The sequence below is a fragment of the Raphanus sativus genome, chromosome 3, assembly GCF_000801105.2.
Source record: "Raphanus sativus cultivar WK10039 chromosome 3, ASM80110v3, whole genome shotgun sequence".
Lineage (NCBI taxonomy): Eukaryota > Viridiplantae > Streptophyta > Magnoliopsida > Brassicales > Brassicaceae > Raphanus > Raphanus sativus.
The window spans coordinates 21035907-21058654 of record NC_079513.1 but is presented as its reverse complement, the minus strand read 5'-3'; the positions used below and the strand labels follow the sequence as shown (position 1 = coordinate 21058654).

The 22748-nt window shown below is 32.4% G+C and overlaps 3 protein-coding genes across 4 annotated transcripts; 1 reads left to right on the top strand and 2 right to left on the bottom strand.

The window, feature by feature from the left end:
* Positions 1-5605: 5605 nt before the first annotated feature.
* LOC108844712 (protein SHORTAGE IN CHIASMATA 1) lies at positions 5606-15281 on the top strand. Of its 2 annotated transcripts, XR_008943520.1 has the most exons (9): positions 5606-6004; positions 6110-6196; positions 6275-6346; positions 6422-8361; positions 8695-8899; positions 9193-9672; positions 9789-11444; positions 11532-11639; positions 14830-15281. XR_008943520.1 is itself a non-coding variant. In XM_018618004.2 (8 exons), the coding sequence occupies exons 1-8, from the start codon at positions 5675-5677 to the stop codon at positions 11586-11588; spliced, it is 4827 nt and encodes a 1608-aa protein (XP_018473506.2). In that variant the 5' UTR covers positions 5606-5674; the 3' UTR covers positions 11589-11714. The 2 variants fall into 2 exon arrangements, 1 of the variants encoding a protein (XP_018473506.2); XM_018618004.2 differs by lacking the exon at positions 14830-15281 and having other exon boundaries at positions 11532-11714.
* On the bottom strand, positions 12840-15131 carry LOC108845462 (membrane steroid-binding protein 1-like). Its single transcript, XM_057006431.1, has 3 exons — positions 14809-15131; positions 14308-14656; positions 12840-13007 (listed from the first exon to the last, which is right to left on the bottom strand). Exons 1-3 carry the CDS (start codon positions 15129-15131, stop codon positions 12840-12842), a joined length of 840 nt encoding a protein of 279 aa, XP_056862411.1.
* A 2333-nt stretch (positions 15282-17614) lies between the features above and the next one.
* Positions 17615-18636, bottom strand: LOC130509343 (membrane steroid-binding protein 1-like). Its single transcript, XM_057005190.1, has 2 exons — positions 18205-18636; positions 17615-17971 (listed from the first exon to the last, which is right to left on the bottom strand). Exons 1-2 carry the CDS (start codon positions 18528-18530, stop codon positions 17698-17700), a joined length of 600 nt encoding a protein of 199 aa, XP_056861170.1. The 5' UTR covers positions 18531-18636; the 3' UTR covers positions 17615-17697.
* Positions 18637-22748: the final 4112 nt, after the last annotated feature.

The following is a 22748-nucleotide window of genomic DNA, read 5'->3' as shown; positions in this document are numbered from 1 at the left end:
TAGACTAAATTTAAAATATAAATTGAAACTTAAAACTTAGGGCAATTCTCTCAGATAGCACTTTTTAAGTTTTTGTCACAAAATAACATTCAAAAAATAAAATAACCAAAATAACACATTTTGTTTTGAAAATTTAATTTTTATTTTTTTTATTTTTAAAAATTTGAATTTGAATACATTATTAAAACCTCACCCCTTAGCTCTAAACCCTAAGTCTTATATTAATTAATCCAATAGTTATAAATGCATATTTTTTACCTTTCAATAAAATTTCTTTTGGTCATTTTTCTCATTGTAATGCTATTTTTATGACAAAAACTTGGTTTGGTGTCATTCTGGTCTTTTTTCTCGTTAAACTAACTGAACTTACATAAATTATTAGTATATAATCAACATTATTTGTATATGACTTAAAATATTTTTAATTTAACTAAATTTAATAAAACCCAAATATTTTGTTTGGATTTTATATCAAAATTGAGAAAATAAATGTAAATTTTAACAGTTAATAATCAAAAATTTAAGCCTTTGTACTAACTTAATAACTGAACTAACAAAGCCACATGTCTATTTTAGGCATGGAGATAAAGTTCAGCACTTCTTGAGATGTGAACTAAACCTATCGGAAAATCAAAATCTATGAAATGTAAAAATATCTGAATAGTTCTTGCAGAGTATTACGTACATATCTGAATCTCAACTGTTAGTAACTGAATCTGAACGGATAAACCAAAAATCCTAATTTTAAGTTGTTTATAATGATTTTCTTGTTTTTTCTTTGTTTAAATATTTGCTCATTTCTATTGTATAAAATGAACTAAATTGAAGCTTTATCAAATATGTTATATCAGTTAAAATATTTATAGCCAATTAAATTTTACACATAGGGTTGCTTGGAATCTTTCAGACGACTTCCTTTTGTAAATATGGACGAAAGTATGTCTACAAACAAAACAAGAAGAGTTTTGAAGTCTAAAATTTAAAACGTACGTTATTTATACCAAGAGGATGAGAATACCTTACATTGGCGCAAGGTAGAGTAGAAACAAAAATATATTACTTATGAAAACACCCTCGTTAGAGTTTACAATAGACAATATATATCTACGACGTAACATGAATACATACCTAGTTGAAATAATAAATCCACTTTATGACATTATATAAAGTAATTTTGTTTGATTTAATACTTTACTATATTATGATCTGTTTTTTGAAAGGCGGATATTTTTTGTTTAATTTCTTTTGAATTTTTTATATTAAATTTTTGTGTCAACATATTTAAATTTAATATTAATTTAATTTGATATAATAATTTCTTAAATAAATGAAATATATCACTGGGCCAAACATTTATCAATTAGACATAATTCTATTTAGAATAAATTTTGTTATTATTTTTCCCATAAATAAGCGAAATGGTCAGATGTTGTTACAATGCTAGTGTTAACAAACCAATAAATATATATTTAAAAAAAAAAAAACCTGTTCTTCCTACGATTTTCGTGTGTGAATTTGCAATGTTGTTATTTTATAGAATGATATATGTTGAATTAATTTCTGCTGAGTTCAAGTATTTTGCTTATGTTTTTCTTATGTTTTGCTTTCAGATTTTGTTTTATTTTCGTATATCCGACTTAAACTGATATAACTCAAGACAGAATCCAAATGATATATATTTATATTACTAAAAGAGAAAGTATAAAATAAAAATTATCCTTAGTTATACCACTTAGATTGAGATATTTATGAATCTATATGTAAGTATGCTTGTTTTCTCTTAATTGAAATAATTGATTTAAGTATCTAATGTCGTTTCCTAGTTTAAATAATATACTAGATTTTGATCCGCGCTTCGAAAGCGCGGGTTTTTTAAATTTATAAACAAAAATTAATATGAATTAGTATTTGGGATTATACATCTTTATTTACAAAGTATTTATTAAAATCATATAATTTAGAGGTTTGTTTATTTTGAATTTTGTATGTGCATTCTTATAAATCTCTTTTTGAAGTCTGGAAATTTAATCTGAACTAAAAAAAACTCAACCAAAACCGATCCAAAAATATTTGTTTGGTTCGGGTCCAAATTCATGGCAAAGCACCTATTGGGTATTTCTTGTACATGCAGGTCTCAGTTGGGGTCTGGATCCTACCGAGACCTAATCGGATACTCAAAGTATGCAAAATATTTTGTGTGTATTAGGTATATTTTGGTTCAACATGTCAGATTTTGGATAAAATTAGTTTAATCAGCCTTTTGAAAATTTTTGGGTATTTTTTGAAATTTTGGGTGTTTGTTCAGAGTTTGGATTTTTTAGTTTTCTTGTATCTAAGTTTTTTTAGGGTCAAAATATCAGAATTGAGTCAGATCCGGTATACACCAAAAAGTTACATGTATTATATATATATATATATAATTATAGATACAAACCGATCAAGATATGAAAGAAACAAACCCGTACCTAACCAAAGATCCAAATTCTCAAACCTACTCTCTCTCAATATATTTTGTCTATGTTTTATAAAGAGTTATATTTGTTGAATTGATGAGAATTAAATTAAGATTTTTAAGCTGATTTTTAACTAATTTAATAGTACAAATATGTAGGAGTTTTAATATTTTAAACTTTTTAAAAATAATAAAATATTTATTTCAATATTTTTATAAAGAGTCACTGTAACGTAATATTATATAATTTTATTTTAACAGATGATTTGTGAAATGTTTTTATCAAATTTGTTTTTGTAAATAGTTGGGAATATGTTTGAGAGTTTAAATCACATTAAATAAAATGCTACTTTTTGGGGTTTAAAATTTTTGATTTTGTTGATACGTAGTCAGAATATATTATATTAATAACATACAAATAAACATATTAAATATTTTTAATAATTATTAATAATAAATAATAAAGTAGAAAATCACAGTCATATACGGATTATACGGAGTAGAAAATAATAAATATATAAAATAATATATTCATTAATTATTGGTGTAATGTTTTCACATATATATATTTCTAATTAGTTATAAATATTGAATTTGTATATACGGATAAACTGTGATATAATAGAAAATTAAAATCACAAAATATAATTATACAAAAGTAAAAAATATTTTTTTTATGCTTGAATGTTATATTAAAAATTATGCAATAAATTTAAATGTACAAATATATATTATACCATTTGGTACCAAAAAGAAGTTAAAGTGAACAAATATTCAGACGGCCACGGATCAAGCTTTAAATTTTCTTTTAAAATAATTTTTTAATTCTCCGTTGTTATTGTTCATTCCTAGAGCTTGATCTGTGACCGTCTTTTTTTACCATAAAAGATGGTCAAAGGTTAAACCCTAGGAATGAACAATAACAACATGAGATTATTTTTCTTTAAAAAGTTTATTTTAATAGAAAATATAATTCCAAATATTTTTTATATATTTTATGAATTTATTAGTTTTTATTTGTTTTAAGGAGTGCTAAAATTTTAGAATTAGAAAGAATTATGACCCATTCCTAAGGATAATTAAAATTTATATCATAATACTTTATTAAAATTTAATTTTTTGTTATAACTGAAAAATTTAATTTCCAATCTAAATTTATGATTAAATATTATAAATACATGATTTAGTAGAATAAAAAATAAAAATAGAAAATAAATACTGCGAGGAACTGTATCTTTTTTTTTTTTTTTTGGTCAAAATGTTAAAGGAGGAACTGTATCTGATTGTGTGTTTTCATGGATTCAGCAAGGAACAATCCCTAAACATTATCAGCACTTTTCATGGATTCAGCAAATAACTATGATGGAACTGTCTCTCACTGATTGTGTTTGCCCATTTTTTGAGACGACAATCAATTTTTGGTGGCAACTTGGACCGAATGATATCATTCAGATCCTTCAACTATTTTTTTTTTTGAGAAATCCTTCAACTATTCTATCATCATTTTTGTTTTAATCTCGGATATTTAGTTTGTGTACTACAACTTTGAATTTATAGCAGACAGAATTCATCTTACATTCAATACTTTGTTTTGTTCTTATTTTGTTTGACATGGATAAGTTTAGTGGTCAAGCTGTTTGTCACATGCTAGTGTTAACAAATTGGCAAATATCTAATTCTAAAACTATGTTTCTACTATTTTAGGGTGAATTTTGCAATGTAGTTACTATGTAGAATTGAATCAGTTTCTGTTGAATTCAAGTATATTTTTTCTTATGTTTTGTTTATGATTTTTCTTAGATTTTGTTTTTAACTTTGGTATATTAGAACCAAACTAATATAACTATAACTCGAAATTGAATCCGAATGATATATGCAGAGCCAGTCCTATGCGTTGAGGTGTTGTAGTCAGAGCCGGACCTGAACATAGTGTCATGAAACATTCGGATGGGGCCCCCACTATATGGGGCCCCCAATTTTTTTTTTTTCTATATGTTCATGTATGTATGATTACATATGAGCATAAAAACGTTGATAAGAAAAAAATTTGTGGTAGAGATGTAATAGAATATTAGGTGGGTTAGGGAGAGTTATAGTTTAAATGATAATAAATCATTCTTTTTTTTCTCCTGATCAAGAAATCCTCTCAGCTTCTTTTCACTAGAAACAATTTTTTTTGGTTCTTAAGAAAGTTAAAAATAAACAGAGAAAACTCTTGGTTCTTAGGTAGAATTCAAAAATTATAATATATCAGTTCTTGTTTTTGGAATAGGGCCCCTAAATTGACAGGTCCGGCTCTGGTTGTAGTCTAACCCAGCCCCTCTCACAGTAAAACTTAGCCTCAGAACAGCTAGACCAAAATCGTATTTTCAATATTTTGGTGCCGAGTTTATAGTTAATATTGTGCGGCCGGACTTCAATGCTTGGGTTCAGAACCTGAGTGTTATTAACAAGATCACGATCTTTAGTTATAAAATAATAAAATTAAATCTACAAAGATATACTTGAAAACTCAAAAATCCGCAATACATATCTGAATCTGAATGTTGTCCAGATAAACAAACATTCATGCATATCTGCCTACGTACTACTTTGGTATTCAAGTAAATTGTAGTTCTCTTACTTGCTACTTGTGCTGATACGAAAGTATTAAAATTTCCACTTGGTTTAATATATGTTTTCAGTGTTTGGTCATATTTATTAATTTATATTTTGTGTTTTAACAATTGCATTTGTAGTTTAATTATGATCTCAAAAGAATTGTTTTAGAAAATAGTATATATATATTTTTTTTTTGATAATCCAGTTATCCGGACCTCTCACTTAGTATATTTGTTTCTAAAGTTTTAAACATGTTGTTTTTTTGAAGTTTTAAAAAAATTAAGTTTATAAAATTGTTAGTTGTTAGTTTTCGGTCGCTTTTTTTTTTCTCTTAACTACCACTTCTGAATCATATCACCAAGCTTTCTAAACCAAACAAAAAATCAGATGAATAGAATTCGATTAAACCGGAACCGAACCCAATTAGATACTGGATCGCCTAAACCTATCTTTTCCATTCTCTTCCACATTTCGGAAACCGTAGGAGATTTCGGTTTTATTTTATTTCTTAAAATCGATCGGCCAAGAATTAAAGCGCCAATTTCAAAATCACCACCTCCATCGCCGTCGTCTCCGTTGCAGCAGTCGTCTCACAAGTCACATCCACGAAGAGTCCGGACGATGCGAGGTCGATTTCTCAACGTCGATTACTTCTCCATTCCACCTTCTCAGGTATACGAAGCCCTAGGCTTCCTCAACCTCCCGGCTCCCGACGATTTCCCGCCTCCTCTCTTCCGCGACACGAGAGAAGAGTTTCTCCGATTCGAACCTGTCGAAGGCTTCTCTCTCCCGATCGAGGATCTTCCAATCGGAGATGCGTTGTCGAGGTTCCTCTCCGACGTGGTTCCCGATCGCGTCAGCGTCGACTATGGAGCCTTCGAGATGGATTACTCCTCCCTCGGAGACGAGCTGAGGTTTATTCTCCGCCGTGGAGATCCTCGGTTCCTCGAGGTGATAATTTCGAAATCCCTAGATTGCTCGTTGGATCTGTAGATAACTGATAGCTTACAGTAATCCGATTTGAGTTAGAATAATCTAAGTACTGATCTATTGCAGAAGAGTGAAGGAGATGCCGTTGAGGAGAAAGCTACACTAGATTTTAACATTGTTCAGCTGGAGACTCCAGAGATGGATTTCGAAATGGTATTTTATTGTAAACACGTACCAGTTTTCAGTGGTTTTCTCCTTCATTGTGGTATGAATGTATCTTTATATGTGCAGGAGAATAAGCTCTCATCCAAGATTGAGGATCTCCAATGCCTCTCCAAAGTTCTAGAGATCCGAAATGAGCCGGTAACTAAATAGTTTCATGGAGATTTGTTACGCTAATTCTGTATCTGAATTTGGATAGTTTTTTCTTAATTGCAGGTTAAGTTCGAGGAGTCAGATGTTGTTCTAAAGAACTCAAGTGACATCAAACAGAAGATTTATTCTGTTGATTGCGTTTCTTCTGATTACTTTACGGAGAAGAGTACTTCGGTGAAAGAAGATGAATGCTTCCGCAAGAACCGACCATGGTTCAGAGATGCGGTATTTCCTCTTCTAGAAGTGGATGAAGTAAACTTGAACGAACTATCAAGCCTGTCTATGCTTGATAAAGTATTTGCTGTTCTTGAAACGATTGAGCCCAGAGATATGGATACAGAGAGTTCTCTCGGTTTGAATTCTAAGGAGCTTATAGGCTCTAAGGGTTATGATATATTGGATATCCTCTCTACGGATTGCTATTCAAACAAGAGTGTCCAGTCTGATGTGGTACCGCAGGAGATTGATATAGTGACTATCTTGGAAATACCAAATCCTGTGGAAAGCTTTCAGTTTGGACAGGGAAAGCTGGCTGTTGATGTGGTCTCGGTAAGTTTTGAGGAAGTTCAGATCTTGGATGTGGAGATGTATGATGTTTTTGGTAGCTTCCTTTGTCTGCAACAAGCCACTGAACCAGAAATATGTCCCGGGATGTTCAGTGAAGAGATGAACTTCAAGAATTTCGATGAATTAGTTGTCAGTTCTGAACTTGCCTTCGCAGATGATGCTTTCAAGTCTCTGCCAATTCCTATCTTACATGATTATGAGATGACAAGATCTCTGGAACTCATTTATGAGAATTATTTGTCAAAGATCAAGCCTCAAGCCTTTCCTGCATCAAATGACATATACTTGCCGTTGAACCTTCTTGAGGAGACAAAGCACAGCCATGAAGCCCATTTTTGTGATTATCTGTCTGAAGAAATAGTTACATGCAACATTGATTATGATTTGGAATCTTTAGAAGGAGACAAATGGGTTTATGATTTCGTGCTCTCTGAAGATGCTTTCTGTCAGCCACTTGTAGAGAGATGCACTGAACCTTTTTGTGGTATATCTACCCTTGATGAGCATCCTCCAGTCAATACTTCTCATGGTTTATTGGAACACCCTTGTCCAGAAACAGGAGCCGGTGATTGTGGAAGGGATGATCATGCCAAAAAGGCTGCCATGTTGTTCAAATCAATGTCTGCTTTTGATGACTTAAGTTTTTTCATGGATCCTCAGAAAGCTGTGATTGAAGAGAATCTTGAGTCTAGAGTCGAAGCTGCTAAGACTGTCAACCATAAAATTACGTCCACTGACTCAAAGGCTCCATGTATATCTGGTGGTGGCATGCACCCAAGCTCGAAGACAGAGGATATGAAAGTTCACAGTGTGCGCCCTTCAGAAAATATTCTGGCCCTTGTTCGGGATTTTGAGAAGAGCTATTTAACTCTCGTGAAGGATGATGAAGATTTGATTTCAACTTTATCAGAAGATAAACTGAAGTTACTCAGCATTTCGAAAGGAAAGCTTATCGACTGCATACGAAAGGCAAATGTCCACAAAACATGGTCATCGGATGATAAGACTTTCACGTTTGCATTGCTACTAGCAATTAAACAGATGACATGGTATTTATGTTTCTTTGGTATCCGTGTGGCATATCTCTATCTTAACAAGCTATGTCGGAGCTCAAATCCCATGAAGCTAGGATTGCACACGCTTTACTCATCATTTGAATCAGAACACATGTCAACTGAGGGAGACATCACTAGATCACATCCATCCCTAGCTGTCATCCATGGGATTTTACAGTCAAAATGTGTCCGTGGGAATTCCAAAGCGTTACTTTTGGCGGAGAAAGTTTTTTGGTCCTCGCTGAAGAGGCTATTGGTGTCTATGGGGTTATCTTACAATGAGCTCAACAGTCCGTCCCCAAGTGGAAATCAACCGAATCTTAACGAAGCAACAGAACTCTGTATCCTGCCAACCACAGACTGTCTACTTGTCGCTTACGAGTGAGTATCATTTCTTGTTATGGTATTATTCTCTCAATGATCATAGCCTTTGAAAACTGAGTTTTATGGGAGGTGGATAGTGAAGAAATTTGTTGATAGATAACGGTAGGCGTCTTTTATTATGATGATTGCAAGAGCTAGATACAACTAAATACTGTTCCTTCTAAACCTCTGACATATTATGATGACATATTATTGTATGAATTGCTTGTTCTTTGGATCTTTTCATGCTAAGAAACATACCTTTATCTATTCTTGTTCAACATTTTTGGCTAAACTGTTCTTTTGGAGAGTAGGCAAGCTAGCTAACTAGTTCTTGCTATTTTATTCTAGGCGCATTTCTCCATCTTTTCGTGTGGAGAATTTCACCGTCATTGTAGAATATGGAGGTCCAAATGCGTCGCCCAGAGTCTCATCTCCTTTAAAGTTGGACTCCTGTCCTTGCTTTCATTTTATAAAAGTGGAGCTGGATATGTCCAGTGCGTGCGGGCAACTCTCTGCAGGTGTTACAGTACCTTATAGTCTCAAAATGGTAAAGGTAAGCATCATTCAACGTTCAAACTTTTCAAACAATAAAGATCACATATTTAGATAGTATTGTTATGGTTGAAGTCTGTGAGTGAAGGGTTCTAATCCAGAGCAGATGAGCTACCTATATCACTAATAATGTTTTCAGTAAGTGTCTGGGAATTAGACAAGTTCAACACTATGTACTGTGGAATATAACATTGTTTTCACATTTCTTCCATAACTGCCTGTAATATAACTGTTTGTTTGAATGTAACATGTCCCAAATATGAACTTAGTACTGAACTTTAATGTCTGTTGTAGGGAGATGAATATGAGACGAAAACTGGGTGGTTGGAAGAAGTGTTGAACTTTGTTCCACTTGAAAGTTTGTGTTCCGCTGAATCTTCAGAATCTACGAAGGAATCTAAATCTGACTTCGTGCCTCGAGAATCTGGAAGAAAAATTGGGATAAATGAGCAGGGAGTTCTCTCTGACCAAATAGCTGTGATTGTAGTGAACACAAAAACTGTTGACAAGGAGATGATAATATCCAGAAGAAGTACATATCAAAAGGTCTTGGCAATGGAAAAAGAAGGAGTGCAAGTTGTGGAGCGCGATTCCGATCTACCTGTGGACCTGATGCTAAGTCCTGCGATTTGTCTAGTCTGGTATGATTGTGGAAGTGTTAGTAAGAAGTCGGACGCAACTATTGGTGCTTCCTCAAGCTCACTTTCATGGATTGGGGATATCGCAACCAATGTTTTGACGTCATTGAGCTTCGGTTTCAGCACCTGTGTTATGGTAAATATAATTGAACTTTGCTTCGTGCCATTAATGTGTCTGCCATGGTTTCTTCTAAACTGGAGAATGAGTCCACAACACATCTTCAAAATTATTGTTATTTTTTCTCCCTGCAGGTTTTTGAGGGGGAACCCACTTGCCTGGCTACAGTAATGGACTCTTCTGACGAACTGTATGCAGCAGCTGGCAGCCTGGGAATCAATTTACAGATCTTTTGCTCATCATCAGCTAAATTAACTGATGCAATTATACTGAGGTGTATCAAATCTTCTGTTAAATCTTCACAAGTCCATGCCAAAATGCCCGAGTCAGAATCTCTTGCAGAATCATTTCTCACCAAGTTTCCTTCCGTGAATCCACTGACAGCTCATGTAATTTTGTCATCTACTGGATCACTTCTCGAATTCATGAAGCTCCCACATACTAGCAAGGTTCAAATGTTGCAAAAGTACCATGTACCTGAAGAGAGTGTTGAACTCTTCAGTTCATTATCCAGATACGGTGCGAGGGAAGACTCCAAATCTGTAATGACAGACAGCTCTTCTTCTGTATCTTCTGGACATGACTCAGACGCCCACCATTTCAGTGTCCATTCTGGTTCGAAAAGGAAACAGTACATTACTGGGAAAGATGAGACTAATATGGACGACTTTGTCCATTGTGTTCCCTCGACAGAGTTTGCTGGTATGAAGCGCAAGCCTTCAGGGGATTTCCAACTTGACGATCCTTGGTCATCTAGAGATCATGAGATGTTTCATTTTGACCCTGTCACTGAATTCCCAGATGCACCTCTCAAACCTTCTGGGATCATTCATCGTAACGACTCTTGGCCATCTAAAGATCCTGAGAGGTTTGACAAGAACTCAGGACCTGGTTCTTCATCAAAGGACACGTTCTGGGAGAATGATTTTGGAGTCGAGGAAAACCTTCCTGGATTTGAAAGTTGGAGTTTACCCGTTACCGATGATTTCATGAGTCAGAACAGAGGACGCAAGCTTCCTGTGATGGGAGAAGCTAACTTGCACGACACTAGAAACTCAGAGAACTTCATGGGAGACTTCAAAGGTGAAGTTATCAACATAGAGAATAATAAGTTTCTCGAGGAAGACTTCCCTCCTTCTCCTGCTTATAACAGGTACTCTCCAACAGTTTCTCATGTTGCTGAAGATCCGAGAAAATCCAAGTCTGCAAGGAAGTTATCTTTCTCTGGATCTATCCAGCCTATCTTCCCAACGTCAGCTGAGATTAACTTCAATTCTGAAAGGCTACCCACCGAATCAACTACTCCTTCGCGTGGCTATGTTGATAACTTCCCAGCAAAACGGCAACGGACTCTTCTGGAAGAAGTCTTAACACGGAGATCTGCAGTTTCCACAACAGATCATCCATTTCAAGAAGAGATTTCACATTTTGGTGGGTCTCCACTATCAAACGCAATCCGTTCTCCAGATCCAGTACAAGGTTCTCCTTGGACTGTTGATTTCCTCAACAGAGTCAGAGAAAGGAGTACAGAAAGGAAGCAGAAACAATCTCTTCCTTCTTATATCACTCCCTCTAGTTTGGAAGCTCGAGGGGACCCAAAGAAACCTAATATCAAGAGGAAGAGTCCTTCCATGCTAGAGTTTTTCAAGCATAAAGGAGGCAATGCTCGTAGCAGAGTTCCAGAAGAGAGAAAGCAGAAGCGGTTCAAGAATTCTTCAGCCTCGCCACAAAACGAGAGATTTGACTCGATTCTTAGGTCGACTACGCCAATTGATAAGCGAGCAAAACAGGTACCTTAGTTCTGTATGATTCTATAAGTTGGATTTGTTCATATTTACATTCATTAACACCATTTTTTTTTCTTTTCTTCATTCCAGACTCTATCCTTCGCTGTGAATGGATCTGGAAGGCAAACAAAACTGGTCTGGAAGTAGAGAAGCAAACACAACCGTACAGTTAGACATTCAGTGTGGAGCAATCTTTATGTAAGTGGGCTTTTATCGCTTTCTTGACGATGCTAATTAATGGGACCATATTCATATAGTATTCCTTTTCTATGATGTTAGTACTCGCATGCAAGCTTTACAAATACTAAAACTTCTTACCGTTCTTGAGGTTTCTGACAGCTATTACAAGCTGTTATAGCGTTTTTCCATCATGTTTTCCTCTGCTTTTATGGCTCTTTGCTCTTGTTCGTTTTTTTTTCCCCTGCGTCATTGTGTTGAGATCTTCATCGAAAGCTCGTGCTTCAAGCTCTTCCTTTAGCTCCCTTCACCCGACTCTCGAGTTCATTGACCGTAATAAAACATTCAGAGTACTGTTTTTGAGCATACTTTCTGCTTTAAGGACTCGTTTTCCAAGTTAGATCATTCAGAAAAAAAAAATCTTATGTAAGATCCTAACACCCAGTCTAAAATTTCATCTGTTGCTTTAGCGTATCTATCTCTTCATTGTGTCCAGAATCCATTTCCTTATTCTCTTGAAGCTTCTTAGCTTCCTCTAACAAGCTATTTAGAGAAGATATCTCATTCTTTTTCTCCTCGTACAACTCATTAAGATCTCTTGCAGCAAGAATCAAATTTGACTCTTGTGTCCTCTGCAACTGCAACTTAAGCCGTGTTCTTTTGGTCGACACTGCCGCAGCGTCCGGCGTCAAAGAAAATACAAAGAAAACAGTTTATTTACGGGATTTCATTTAATTGGTGTCCCTGCGTTTTGTAAAAAACAACCGCGACCTCCATTTTTTCGACGCAGAGATTCCACAGTGTCACAGATCTCCGTGAATTTTAGGTTGCGGTGCTGTTAGCGTCTATTCTATAAACACTGAAAAGGAGGATTCATTCACAATAAAAGCCGTGTCCTTTGTATTTTCTTCGACGCCGGACGCTGCGGCAGCGTCGACCAAAAGAACACGGCTTTAATGTTAGTATGTTACTAGTCAAATCCTTCTCACAGTTCATCTCATCTCGGTCATATTGCTCGAATCATTGCTGATGCATCTCAATCTGCTTTCAGCATCAGCATCAGCTTCTCTACTTTTCTCCAACCTCATTCTTCTAGAGCTCCATCTCTTTCACCCGTGAGACAACGAACTTCCTTGGACAAGTCTTGTATCCATTTGCTTTCCTTTATCTCATGTTTCCTTAAAGACTGTTTTTCTATCTCTGATTGCCTCTTTAAGCCTTTCATTTCATCTTTAGCTTCTCAATAGAGTCACTTGAACCAGTACCAACGGACAAAATCCTCTTTGAAAGCTGTTCTCGGGGACTGTTTCTGGACTCGATGTAGCTTTCACCTTGCTGCAGGAACTGAGTTATGTCGTTGTGCATTCCCATCTGAACCATTCTTCCAACCTGCAGGAGTCAAAAGAGCCTTCAAGACCAACATTCTTAGCCATGTTAACATCTAAACTCCTTTCCTGCAAAACGATTCAAAGATTCATAACTATCACAACTTTCTTAATAGACTTCAAGACTTCAGTGACAAAAAAAAATCAGCTTCACTGAGACATTGGATTCTCCCATGAACATATCCCTTTTTAACGTCAACTTTCTCGCGCTTGCTTCCCAACATTATCTAGGAACCAATGGGATCATCAAAGCAGCTTTCTTCAGCTTTAGTACCTTTAAATAAAAGTAACATTCATATATACAAACATATCTTGAAACTTGACAGATTTAGTGCACACATTGGCTGATTCTCCACAGTTGGGTTTTGAGATTTAAGATGTCGTTAATGGTAAATTGTTAAGTAAAGGATGTGGTCATTTTTAACGGTAAGGACATGATTAATAATATTCAGGATAAAATTAAGAAACCAGCAAAAAAACTATATTACCAAAATAAAAGAGAATTTAGTAGTAAAAGATCAGATTTATTAGAAACTATATAAATTAATATTCTATAAATTTATATTCTATAAATTAAAATTCTATAAATTAAAAACGATAAATGAATAAATTTCATGGTTCCGAATTAGAATAGTTTAAAACATAATGTAAATTGATAAAATGATAAAATAATATTTTTTTTTAAAAAAATGTAAAGATGAGGTCCTACTAGAACAAAAAATTACTAATTTATATATAGTATATATAAATACAAAAAAAGCATTGTATTGTTTAGTTTATATTAATAGTAAAATCTATCTTTATGTTTTCTTAACACTTTAAAATATTTTGATAATATTTACTCAGATTATAAGTAATAACACATTTATATTTTGTGTAAACCAAACAATATAATTAAAACAATTAAAAGTTAAATATGTGAAATTGAATCAATATATAAACCATGAAACCAATATATTTTATTCTTCTTAGTTTAAAAATATACAAATCTAAAAAAAAATTATATAAATTAGCAACCTTATAAATTAACAGAATTTTATAATTCCAACTTTATTAATTTATTGAGTTTTTATTGTATACATACATATACATCATGCAAATTCATAATCACAAGTATAATAAACTCGACTACCTCGTAATCTTGCAATGTAATGACAACTCTTTCTCATTGAGTAGTTCATAAATGTTTGATTAATAATCAGCAAACTTGATTCTTGAGATAATGAAACAAAGATTAATATCGAAATGCTGTAAAAAAAAGATATATATTGAAATTTCAACATCATTGGAGATTACACTTTGACAATTAAACCGGCCTCTATATCAGAGTAAACTCCCGAAACGGAAGTCTGATCATTCTTATCCACGACAATCGTCTCTTGCTTGGTTAAATGGGCATGTTTGTCACTGGTCTCTGCGTGTTCAGACACAGATGTGATTTGTGCTTTTGAACCAGTTACTTCGACAGTTCCAACTTTGGCATAATTGCTCATAAACTTGTCCTCCCAGTCCTGAAGAGCATCTAGCTCAAAAGGACTAAGACCTGAGATATCCCAAGTCAAATCTTTCTCTTCAAAAGACATCTTTGCAAGAGCTTGGCTTGCGTCTTTCCCTGCAAACAAAGCATATGGTCCTCCTGGTCCATAGTACATCCTACAAACCAAAAGTAATAGCAATGGATATCCTTTTATTACAAACGCAAACGCTTCATGCACAGAATAAAAAAACGAACATGAGTTCCAAAAGACATAAACAACAAGAACAACTCAATGGTTTCAAAGGAGAAAGAGTTAAAGAAGTTTCACCTGTTTTGAGTTACATCATAGATCTGATGTTTGATGGCCATAAGAAGAGGCTTTTGAGGATCGGAGCCATCGTACTGCTTAAGCTCCTCCTCCGTGATCTCACCGACCTGAACAGGCTGAGTAACCGGTGGCACTTCCACTGTAGCTGACGATCTAGCCCTCAGATAATCGAGCAGCGAAGCAAAACAGCTTGAGATAACATAGTAAATGCCGTAGGCGCTGATGAGAGCGAGGACGAGAAAGACGGCAGCCAAGACAGCAACGTGATAGTAATGTATTACTTCTTCCAAAAATTGCACAATTTTCCATTGTAGTAGCGCCATATTTTGAAAAGGTTCTCTCACTTTTGTCTTTGGAAGTCAGAACGTTATGCATATATATATACACTAGTGCTCGGCCAGCTCGGGTGTTATACATTTAGGATCAATTTTTCTGAGGGACCTTTGATAATAAAAAATATTTTTAATTTGCTATTATTTTATTTTGACTTACTTAGATGATTGAATTAAATATGATAACAAAGAAAATGTTGATTTAACTTATCTACTTGTAAGTTTGTAATTAGTCACACATATTAAAAAACATCTTAGATTTTGATTATATATGTATTAATTTTGTGATAAACTATTGTCATAAGTTTTAGTCAGTAGAAAATCCATAAACACAATTCAGCGGACACTATGCCACCACCGCATTCTACAACGTCTTTAACTCAGCTACCACGACAAACACTTCACTGGAAGAAGTTGGGTCCAATAACAATAATTTTTGCACATTTCAGCTATGCATGCAACACATGGCAAAACGATGGTAAGACGATCAATTTGAAGAATTGTTTGATTGTTATAATACAGTACAACTAATACATTACGAACATTATAAAACTAGTCTAACTAGGACGAGTACTACTAAAAAGAGTATGATTAGGACAAGGAAGGAAAACTAGTTCCAATTAGTACAATGTGTACGTGTTAACAACTACAATTAGGAACCATGTAACTAGTACAACTAGATAAGTTTAACTAATATAACTAGTGCTTTGAATTCAAAATTTTTATTAAAAAAATTCATATCAGAAACATATCTTTTCATTATTTTACAGCAATTTCACTAATTTTGAAATATAAATAAAATGTTAAGCTTTTCTCGTGATAATATAAGTTTGATTAAACCATAATAAGTGTGATACTTTTGAAATCGAATATCATTTGTTTGAACACACCATACGATCAATAAGGGAATCTGATATTTTAGCAAAAAAAAAAAAAAGGGAATCTGATATTCTTGAATCGAAGCAACTCTTGAAAATTAAATGATCTAGTAAATAATTGATTAGAGGCTTGGATTAAACGGGATATAAAATGGTGCAAGTATTAGAATCACATGAAAACATGTGCAGCAAACACACACACACTCTCTCTCTCTCTCTCTCTCTCTCTCTCTCTCTCTCTCTCTCTCCCCCCCCCAGTCTTTTGTCTCGTAGTTCTTTTAATTTCATATATTTACTTACATAGTATTTGACTATTTGGTAGTCAACGAAAAAAGACTATTTGGTAGTCGATAAGTTTTTCTCGAGACCGGTCATTAACAATCACTGTCCATTAGTAATGAATGATGAAGCAACACATGAGAACAAAATGATTCTTTGTAATAAAAATTGACTAGACGGGATAGAAGTACGGCGTAAGTATTGGGAGCACATGAAAAGATGTGACAATCGACCGCTTTCATATCCCATTGATTTGGTATTTTAAAGCTGGTATTGGATCGACTTCAATATGTCATTTTGAATATATTTTAGGATCTCTAATAAAATTCTTTTACAAATCTTTTCTTTCCTTTTTTTTGAACTGAAATTTAAAGTATACGTAGAATCAAAATTCAAATTGCTAAATATTTTGTTGTTTCTTCTAATTTATTGTTTTCATGTCAAGTATATTTTTAGTAAACAATCGAATGTAAAACTCCATTTTTTTTCTTTAAAATGAAGTATATGAAATATAGAATAAAATTCTTTAAAATACTTTTATGTACCCACAAAGTTTAAAAAACTAATATACAAAGGTTTGGTGGCCCTCCAAATTATTGAAAAATAATGATTAAAATCTATACTTACAGCCCTTCAAATCGTAGGACCAGACTGCTTTCTCATGAACTTGTACTCCCAGTCTTGTAGTGTTCTAGCTCAAAAGAACTACGACAACATATATCCCAAGTCAAGTCTTTACTTCAAAACATCTTTGAAAGGGCTATAAAATATATAATGATGTTAGTTCTCATCTTAGGCATTGAAGAGCCACCAATTCCGCCCGCAAAACTTAGACTGGTGTTGCTTTAGTATAGATGTAGTTCATCTCAAGGATATGGGACGGAAACTTGTCTTCCGTGTATTACTGCAAGCATGTAGTTGGCCAGAATCTGAGTTAAAGATGCCATGAGTATCTCAACATGCAGTGAAAAAAAATTCTTTCAGAAAAAAACCATAGACTGGTGTTAAAATACAATGGCATACATTTTAGTAACAGAATGAAATAAAACTTGTGACTTTTAATTAAAAAAAGTTTCTAAAAGATAATATGTATCAGTGTTTCATAAGGAAAAAATAGATATTTTTTCCGTTCCTAAATAGATGATGTTTTGAAGAGTTTTTGATATTTCAAAATACATGGTGTTTTGGTATTTTATATGAATTTTAGTTTTGTTTAAGATTGTGTGACCAGTGATGTTTTCGTAGTTCTTTTGAAATGAATGAATTAATATTATTAAAAGTAACAAGCCAACTTAACAACCTTATAATCTTGCAATAACAACTCTTTCTCATTGGGCAGTTCATAAAATGCTTTATTAATCAGCAAACTTGTTTTTGAGATAATGAAACAAATATTATTATCATCTTAGAGATTCTACGTTGACATTTAAACCGATCTCTATATCTGAGTGAATCCCCGAATCGGCTTCTGAACCGGTCACTTTGACAGTTCCAACCTTGGTATACTTGCTCATGAACTTCTCCTCCCAATCCTGAAGAGCTTCTAGCTCAAAAGAACTAAGACCAGAGATATCCCAAGTCAAATCTTTCTCCTCAAAAGACATCTTTGCAAGAGCTCTGCTTACCTCTCTCCCTCCAAACAAAGCATATGGTCCTCCTGGTCCATAGGCCATCCTACAAACCAATAGAAATGGATACCTTTTCATTACAAACACAAAACATTCTAAGAGAATCATAAGAAGATGATCAGTTGGTTCAGCTCCAGTCCACATTTGTTAAAATTCAACCAAATGCTCGGACATGAGTTGAGAGTTTTGGCTAATTGAATCGTTAGGCTGTTTATGGGAAGACAACAAAGAAGAAACCTTCTCCTGTATAAATTTTAGAAAGACTTTAAGATGTTTCACCTGCTTGTAGTTACATCATAGATCTGATGTTTGATGGCCATAAGAAGGGGCTTCTTAGGATCAGAGCCATCGTACTGCCTAAGCTCATTCTCCGTGATCTCACCAACCTGAACAGGCTGAGGAATTCGTGGCACTTCATCTGTAGTTGACGATCTAGCCCTCAGATCAGCAAGCAGCGAAGTAAACCAGCCTAAGGCCATTTGGTACATAGCAATTACGAAGAGGAGAACGAGGAAGAGAGAGAGGACAGTTAAGATGACTAGCGGAGAGTAAAGAAAGAAAGCAAGTATCGCTTCTTTCAGAATTTGCCATAATTGTAGCGCCATAGTTTGAAAAGTTTTTCTCACTTTTGTCTCTGAAAACCAGATTATTCTGCAGATATATATTAGCGATCAGGTCTTTTTCATTTACCCAATATTTTAAACCTGACCGAGATACTAAACCCGAATACATCCTAGACTACATGATCATTTTGTGACTCAAAAAAAAATATCTAAAAAAAAATATTTATATTTATTAGTACACTAGATATTTTGTCCGCATATCCGGACATAATTGTCTTACAAATACTTATTAGTTTATGTTTATTAATTTAAAAATCAGCATTATAAGTTATTATTTATATTTTCAAAAAGTTTAAATAAGACATCAAATTATTTATAATACAAAAAAATTCATTAAAATATACATATTATTATACATGTTAAAATATCTTAGAAAATATATTTATACAAATGTTTCTGTTTGATTAATATTTAACTATAAACTGTTTTATATTTTAAAAAAATTATAATAAAAATATTATTTCAAGATAAGTACAAATTATATTATTTTTTAAATCTAATATTGTTAATATAATTTTTCACATATATTAATTATATATAAAAATTCATCGATGACATCATGGAGTTTAACTGCTCTAAATTTTAAGGTGAGAGTTCCAATGCAAAAAATCACTTCTCAAATAATAGTATATATATTTAAAAACTACTAATTTTAATTTTAATTTTCATTTGGCATGCATAATTTCAAAATAATATATTATTTGACAAATTATTATTTTCAAATTAATTTTAAATATTTAATAAACAATTACTAAACGTATAGTTGATTATCAATAACGGAAACAAACTAATATTGAATCACAAGAATTCGTATTTTCTCTATCATCATTTTCTTTATAAAATTTTAAACTATCAAAAATCAAATGATTTAAATATATCACAAAGCCAATCAATTTGTTAAAAATAACATCAGCTTTTTTGTCTTTGTTAGGTCAATCATTATCCGATCACATGTTAATAGTAGATTATTGGGGTTTTAGTTAATTTTAAATTAACTTTATTTTCATTAAATTCAGACTGAATTTCATATGTGTTACCTTATTTACCGGTTTGACCGCAAACCTAGTTGAGTATGAAAACAATGCATTTTTCCTTGTTCTTTACCAAAATAAAACTATTTGTAGGTTGATTAATGTCAGCATCAGTTTTACATACCTAACCGGTTTGAACTAAATGGTTGGGACCCTATCAAATTGGTAGGGACTGGGATTTGGCATGCTCTACCGCTTAGTTTGCGAAACTTCTACCAAACTGCGACATTGTATATTGTTGGTTCATGCAGTCCTGCCACAAACTGCATCATACAACAAATTGGGTGCAAATTTTGTTGCGTCAAATCATTTTAAGACAATGAAAAAGAAGTCTGGCATTAAAAAAGGTCAAATAGGAAAAGAAAGGTATGCCAATTTACTCTTGTATTAGATCATGACCCGCTCGACCGAGCGGGAGTCAATTTTTCTTTTATCTTTGTTTTTACTAAATGTTATATATGATTGCAATGTGTATTAATATAAAATTTTGATTAATAACAATGTGTACTAATGTGTTTAAATAAGCAATGTGTTTAATTACTAAATCTGATTTTTAAATTTTATGATAACGTAAAGTAGATTTTTTTATATTATTTAAAATATATAGTGCTATATATTTTGTATTTTCAACATTTATTATACAAAACTTACATTGGGGTATTATGTATATGAAAATATGTGTAACATAATATATTTATATATTATATAAACATATACACACCCGCACGAGTTTTATTTTTAAAATGTATTCTATATTGTTTAGTTTTATGTAGTATCGAGTTTGTATAATTCAATTTTGTGTTTAAAGAACAATATCAAAACTGTCTTCCATATGTAAAAATAACACTTTGCAAGCGCGAGTTGTGTTTTTTTATTGTAACACAAAATTTTATATAAAACTTATGTTTTTTGTACATTACGAAATTTAATTTTTTAAAATAATTATTACGTAATTTCAAAGTGAATTTTATCTCTAAAATCTAATATATTTTGTGTGTAATGGTTCAAAGCATTTTCGATATATATTATATTTCAGTTTGGTTTTTTTTAGTATTATTGTATAAGTATAATACTATATAATATTACTATTTTCTATACAATATATGAAGCTATGTGTTATTTGTTTTAGAAAATAGATTATGCCCAACGTAGTTATAAGAATAGTCATATCTTTATGTATGTGTCTATGACTTATCTACCTAATGGTTTTCGTACTAATAAAATTAATATGGCCAATGAAAGTATACTGATCAATTTAAAATGAATTGTATAGGGTAATTATAGAACGATTAATATTTTTAGTATTTTTAGTATATATCTTATCTAAATCGACATGTAATAAATGTAAAAACCATATATGGAATATAGACAAAAAGAAGAACTGTATTTAAGGAAATACATCAATGCAAAGTTAGACTATGGTATGTATTATATATAAAGAATGTGATATTTAATTTAAATATATGAGGTCCACTTTTAAAAATCCACCTAGAAAAAGTTGTAATGTTCATGTTTTAATAAGATAGATAAATACAATGAAAAATCATTCAATAAATATAATTCACAGAAAATATAACACGCAATAGAAAAAGAAAGACTTAGGGTTTTCTTAACAAGTTGGTTTTCTATATTTGAAGAGTAATTATCGACGACTTAGTTCACACGACTCGGAACGCATTCATCATAGATTTTAAGATTTTAGAACGAAAATTTTATCAACACTAAATTGTAAACATTATAAAACTCATATTTGAACAGCTTCATATTCATATTGCTCAAAAAAAGAACTTTTTTTTTTGATAATCCGAAAATATTCGGCGGACCGTGACCAATCAATTAATTCCTTGGAGCTTGACCATCGCCAGTTAGACCCCGAAGCAACTTCATTTTTCATCACTGATAATTTTTTTTCTCAAATCTCATATTGAATACACCTTCCTCCATTACAGAAATTTCACTAGTTTAATTTGATTATTAAAATACAATAGGGTTTTCTCGTGATGGTCTCTAGGTTGGATTTTATCATAATAAAATATTGATATTCTTGAAATCGAATATCGTTAGCGTGAATAGACGAGGTATAAAATGGCGCAAGTATTGGAAATTTGGAATCACATGAAAGCATGTGCTACAAACTCTCTCTCGCATATTTACTTATCTAGTATTTTGTCAATTCGTTTGTAATTTAATTTTGTGTTGTATGTTTATCACCTACCTGTAATGGCCCATTTGGATTTTAATACCAAACAAGTTGCGAAAAGTCAGCGAGTTTTTTTATACCGATCATTAATTTCTTCAGTTAGGTCCGGAACGTAGTCAATAATTAGCATTGTCCATGGGTAATGACGAAGCAAGCAACTCATGATTTTTGTAATAAAAATTGACTGGTGGAAATTAAAAATGGCGAAAACTTTGGAAGTACATGAAAACATGTTCAAGAAACATGCCCTCTCTTAATTGCACTCTTTTTCTATTTTTAAATCTACTAGGTAAATATCCACGGTTTTATATATTTTTGTTTTATTTTACTGCTTTAAATTATACTTATCACATGTTTTTATTTTAAAAAATCATTATCGAGATAGATAATGAAATTTTCACTTCTAGGAGTTGTAACTTGATATTTTATACAACTATTTAGATAGAATAGGCAAACTTGAAATAGTTTAGAACTGATGTAAAGTTGCTCTTTATTTGTTATATAATGTCAATTATTATATTTGGATGTTCTTTATTTGTTATATTAAAGTAATATATAAATATATTATAACAGTATAAAGGAAAAAATTGATAAAAAACACTTACTCTTTTCTTTTCTAAGCACAAAACTGTTTTTGAAAGATAGTGGTTTCTTCTTTCTTGATTATAATTGCATAACTAGATTTTGACCCGCGCTTTTAAAGCGCGGGATTATATTCTTAATTAAATATATATTCGGTAAAATCAAAATTTGTATATACTTTATACAGTATATTTTTATTTTCCAATATGTATATATATATTATTACCAACATATACAATATTTATAATTATAGAAATTAATATGAGCACTATGTAAGTTTTTATGTGGATATTTTTTTTGTTGCAAAAATTTGTTTCCAAATTTTGAGACGATAGTTTAAGAAACAAAGCCAGACCCATATATTTTTATCTAAACTTTTTCAATAAA

Coding starts and splice junctions, on each gene's coding strand:
- LOC108844712 (XM_018618004.2), top strand. CDS start 5,675: ATGCGAGGTCGATTTCTCAACGTCGATTACTTCTCCATTCCACCTTCT. Junction 6,005..6,109: donor GAGATCCTCGGTTCCTCGAG/GTGATAATTTCG, acceptor GATCTATTGCAG/AAGAGTGAAGGAGATGCCGT. Junction 8,900..9,192: donor ATAGTCTCAAAATGGTAAAG/GTAAGCATCATT, acceptor TGTCTGTTGTAG/GGAGATGAATATGAGACGAA.
- LOC108845462 (XM_057006431.1), bottom strand. CDS start 15,131: ATGGCGCTACTACAATGGAAAATTGTGCAATTTTTGGAAGAAGTAATA. Junction 14,657..14,808: donor TATGATGTAACTCAAAACAG/GTGAAACTTCTT, acceptor TTTGGTTTGTAG/GATGTACTATGGACCAGGAG. Junction 13,008..14,307: donor ATATAGAGGCCGGTTTAATT/GTCAAAGTGTAA, acceptor TGACTCCTGCAG/GTTGGAAGAATGGTTCAGAT.
- LOC130509343 (XM_057005190.1), bottom strand. CDS start 18,530: ATGGCGCTACAATTATGGCAAATTCTGAAAGAAGCGATACTTGCTTTC. Junction 17,972..18,204: donor TATGATGTAACTACAAGCAG/GTGAAACATCTT, acceptor ATTGGTTTGTAG/GATGGCCTATGGACCAGGAG.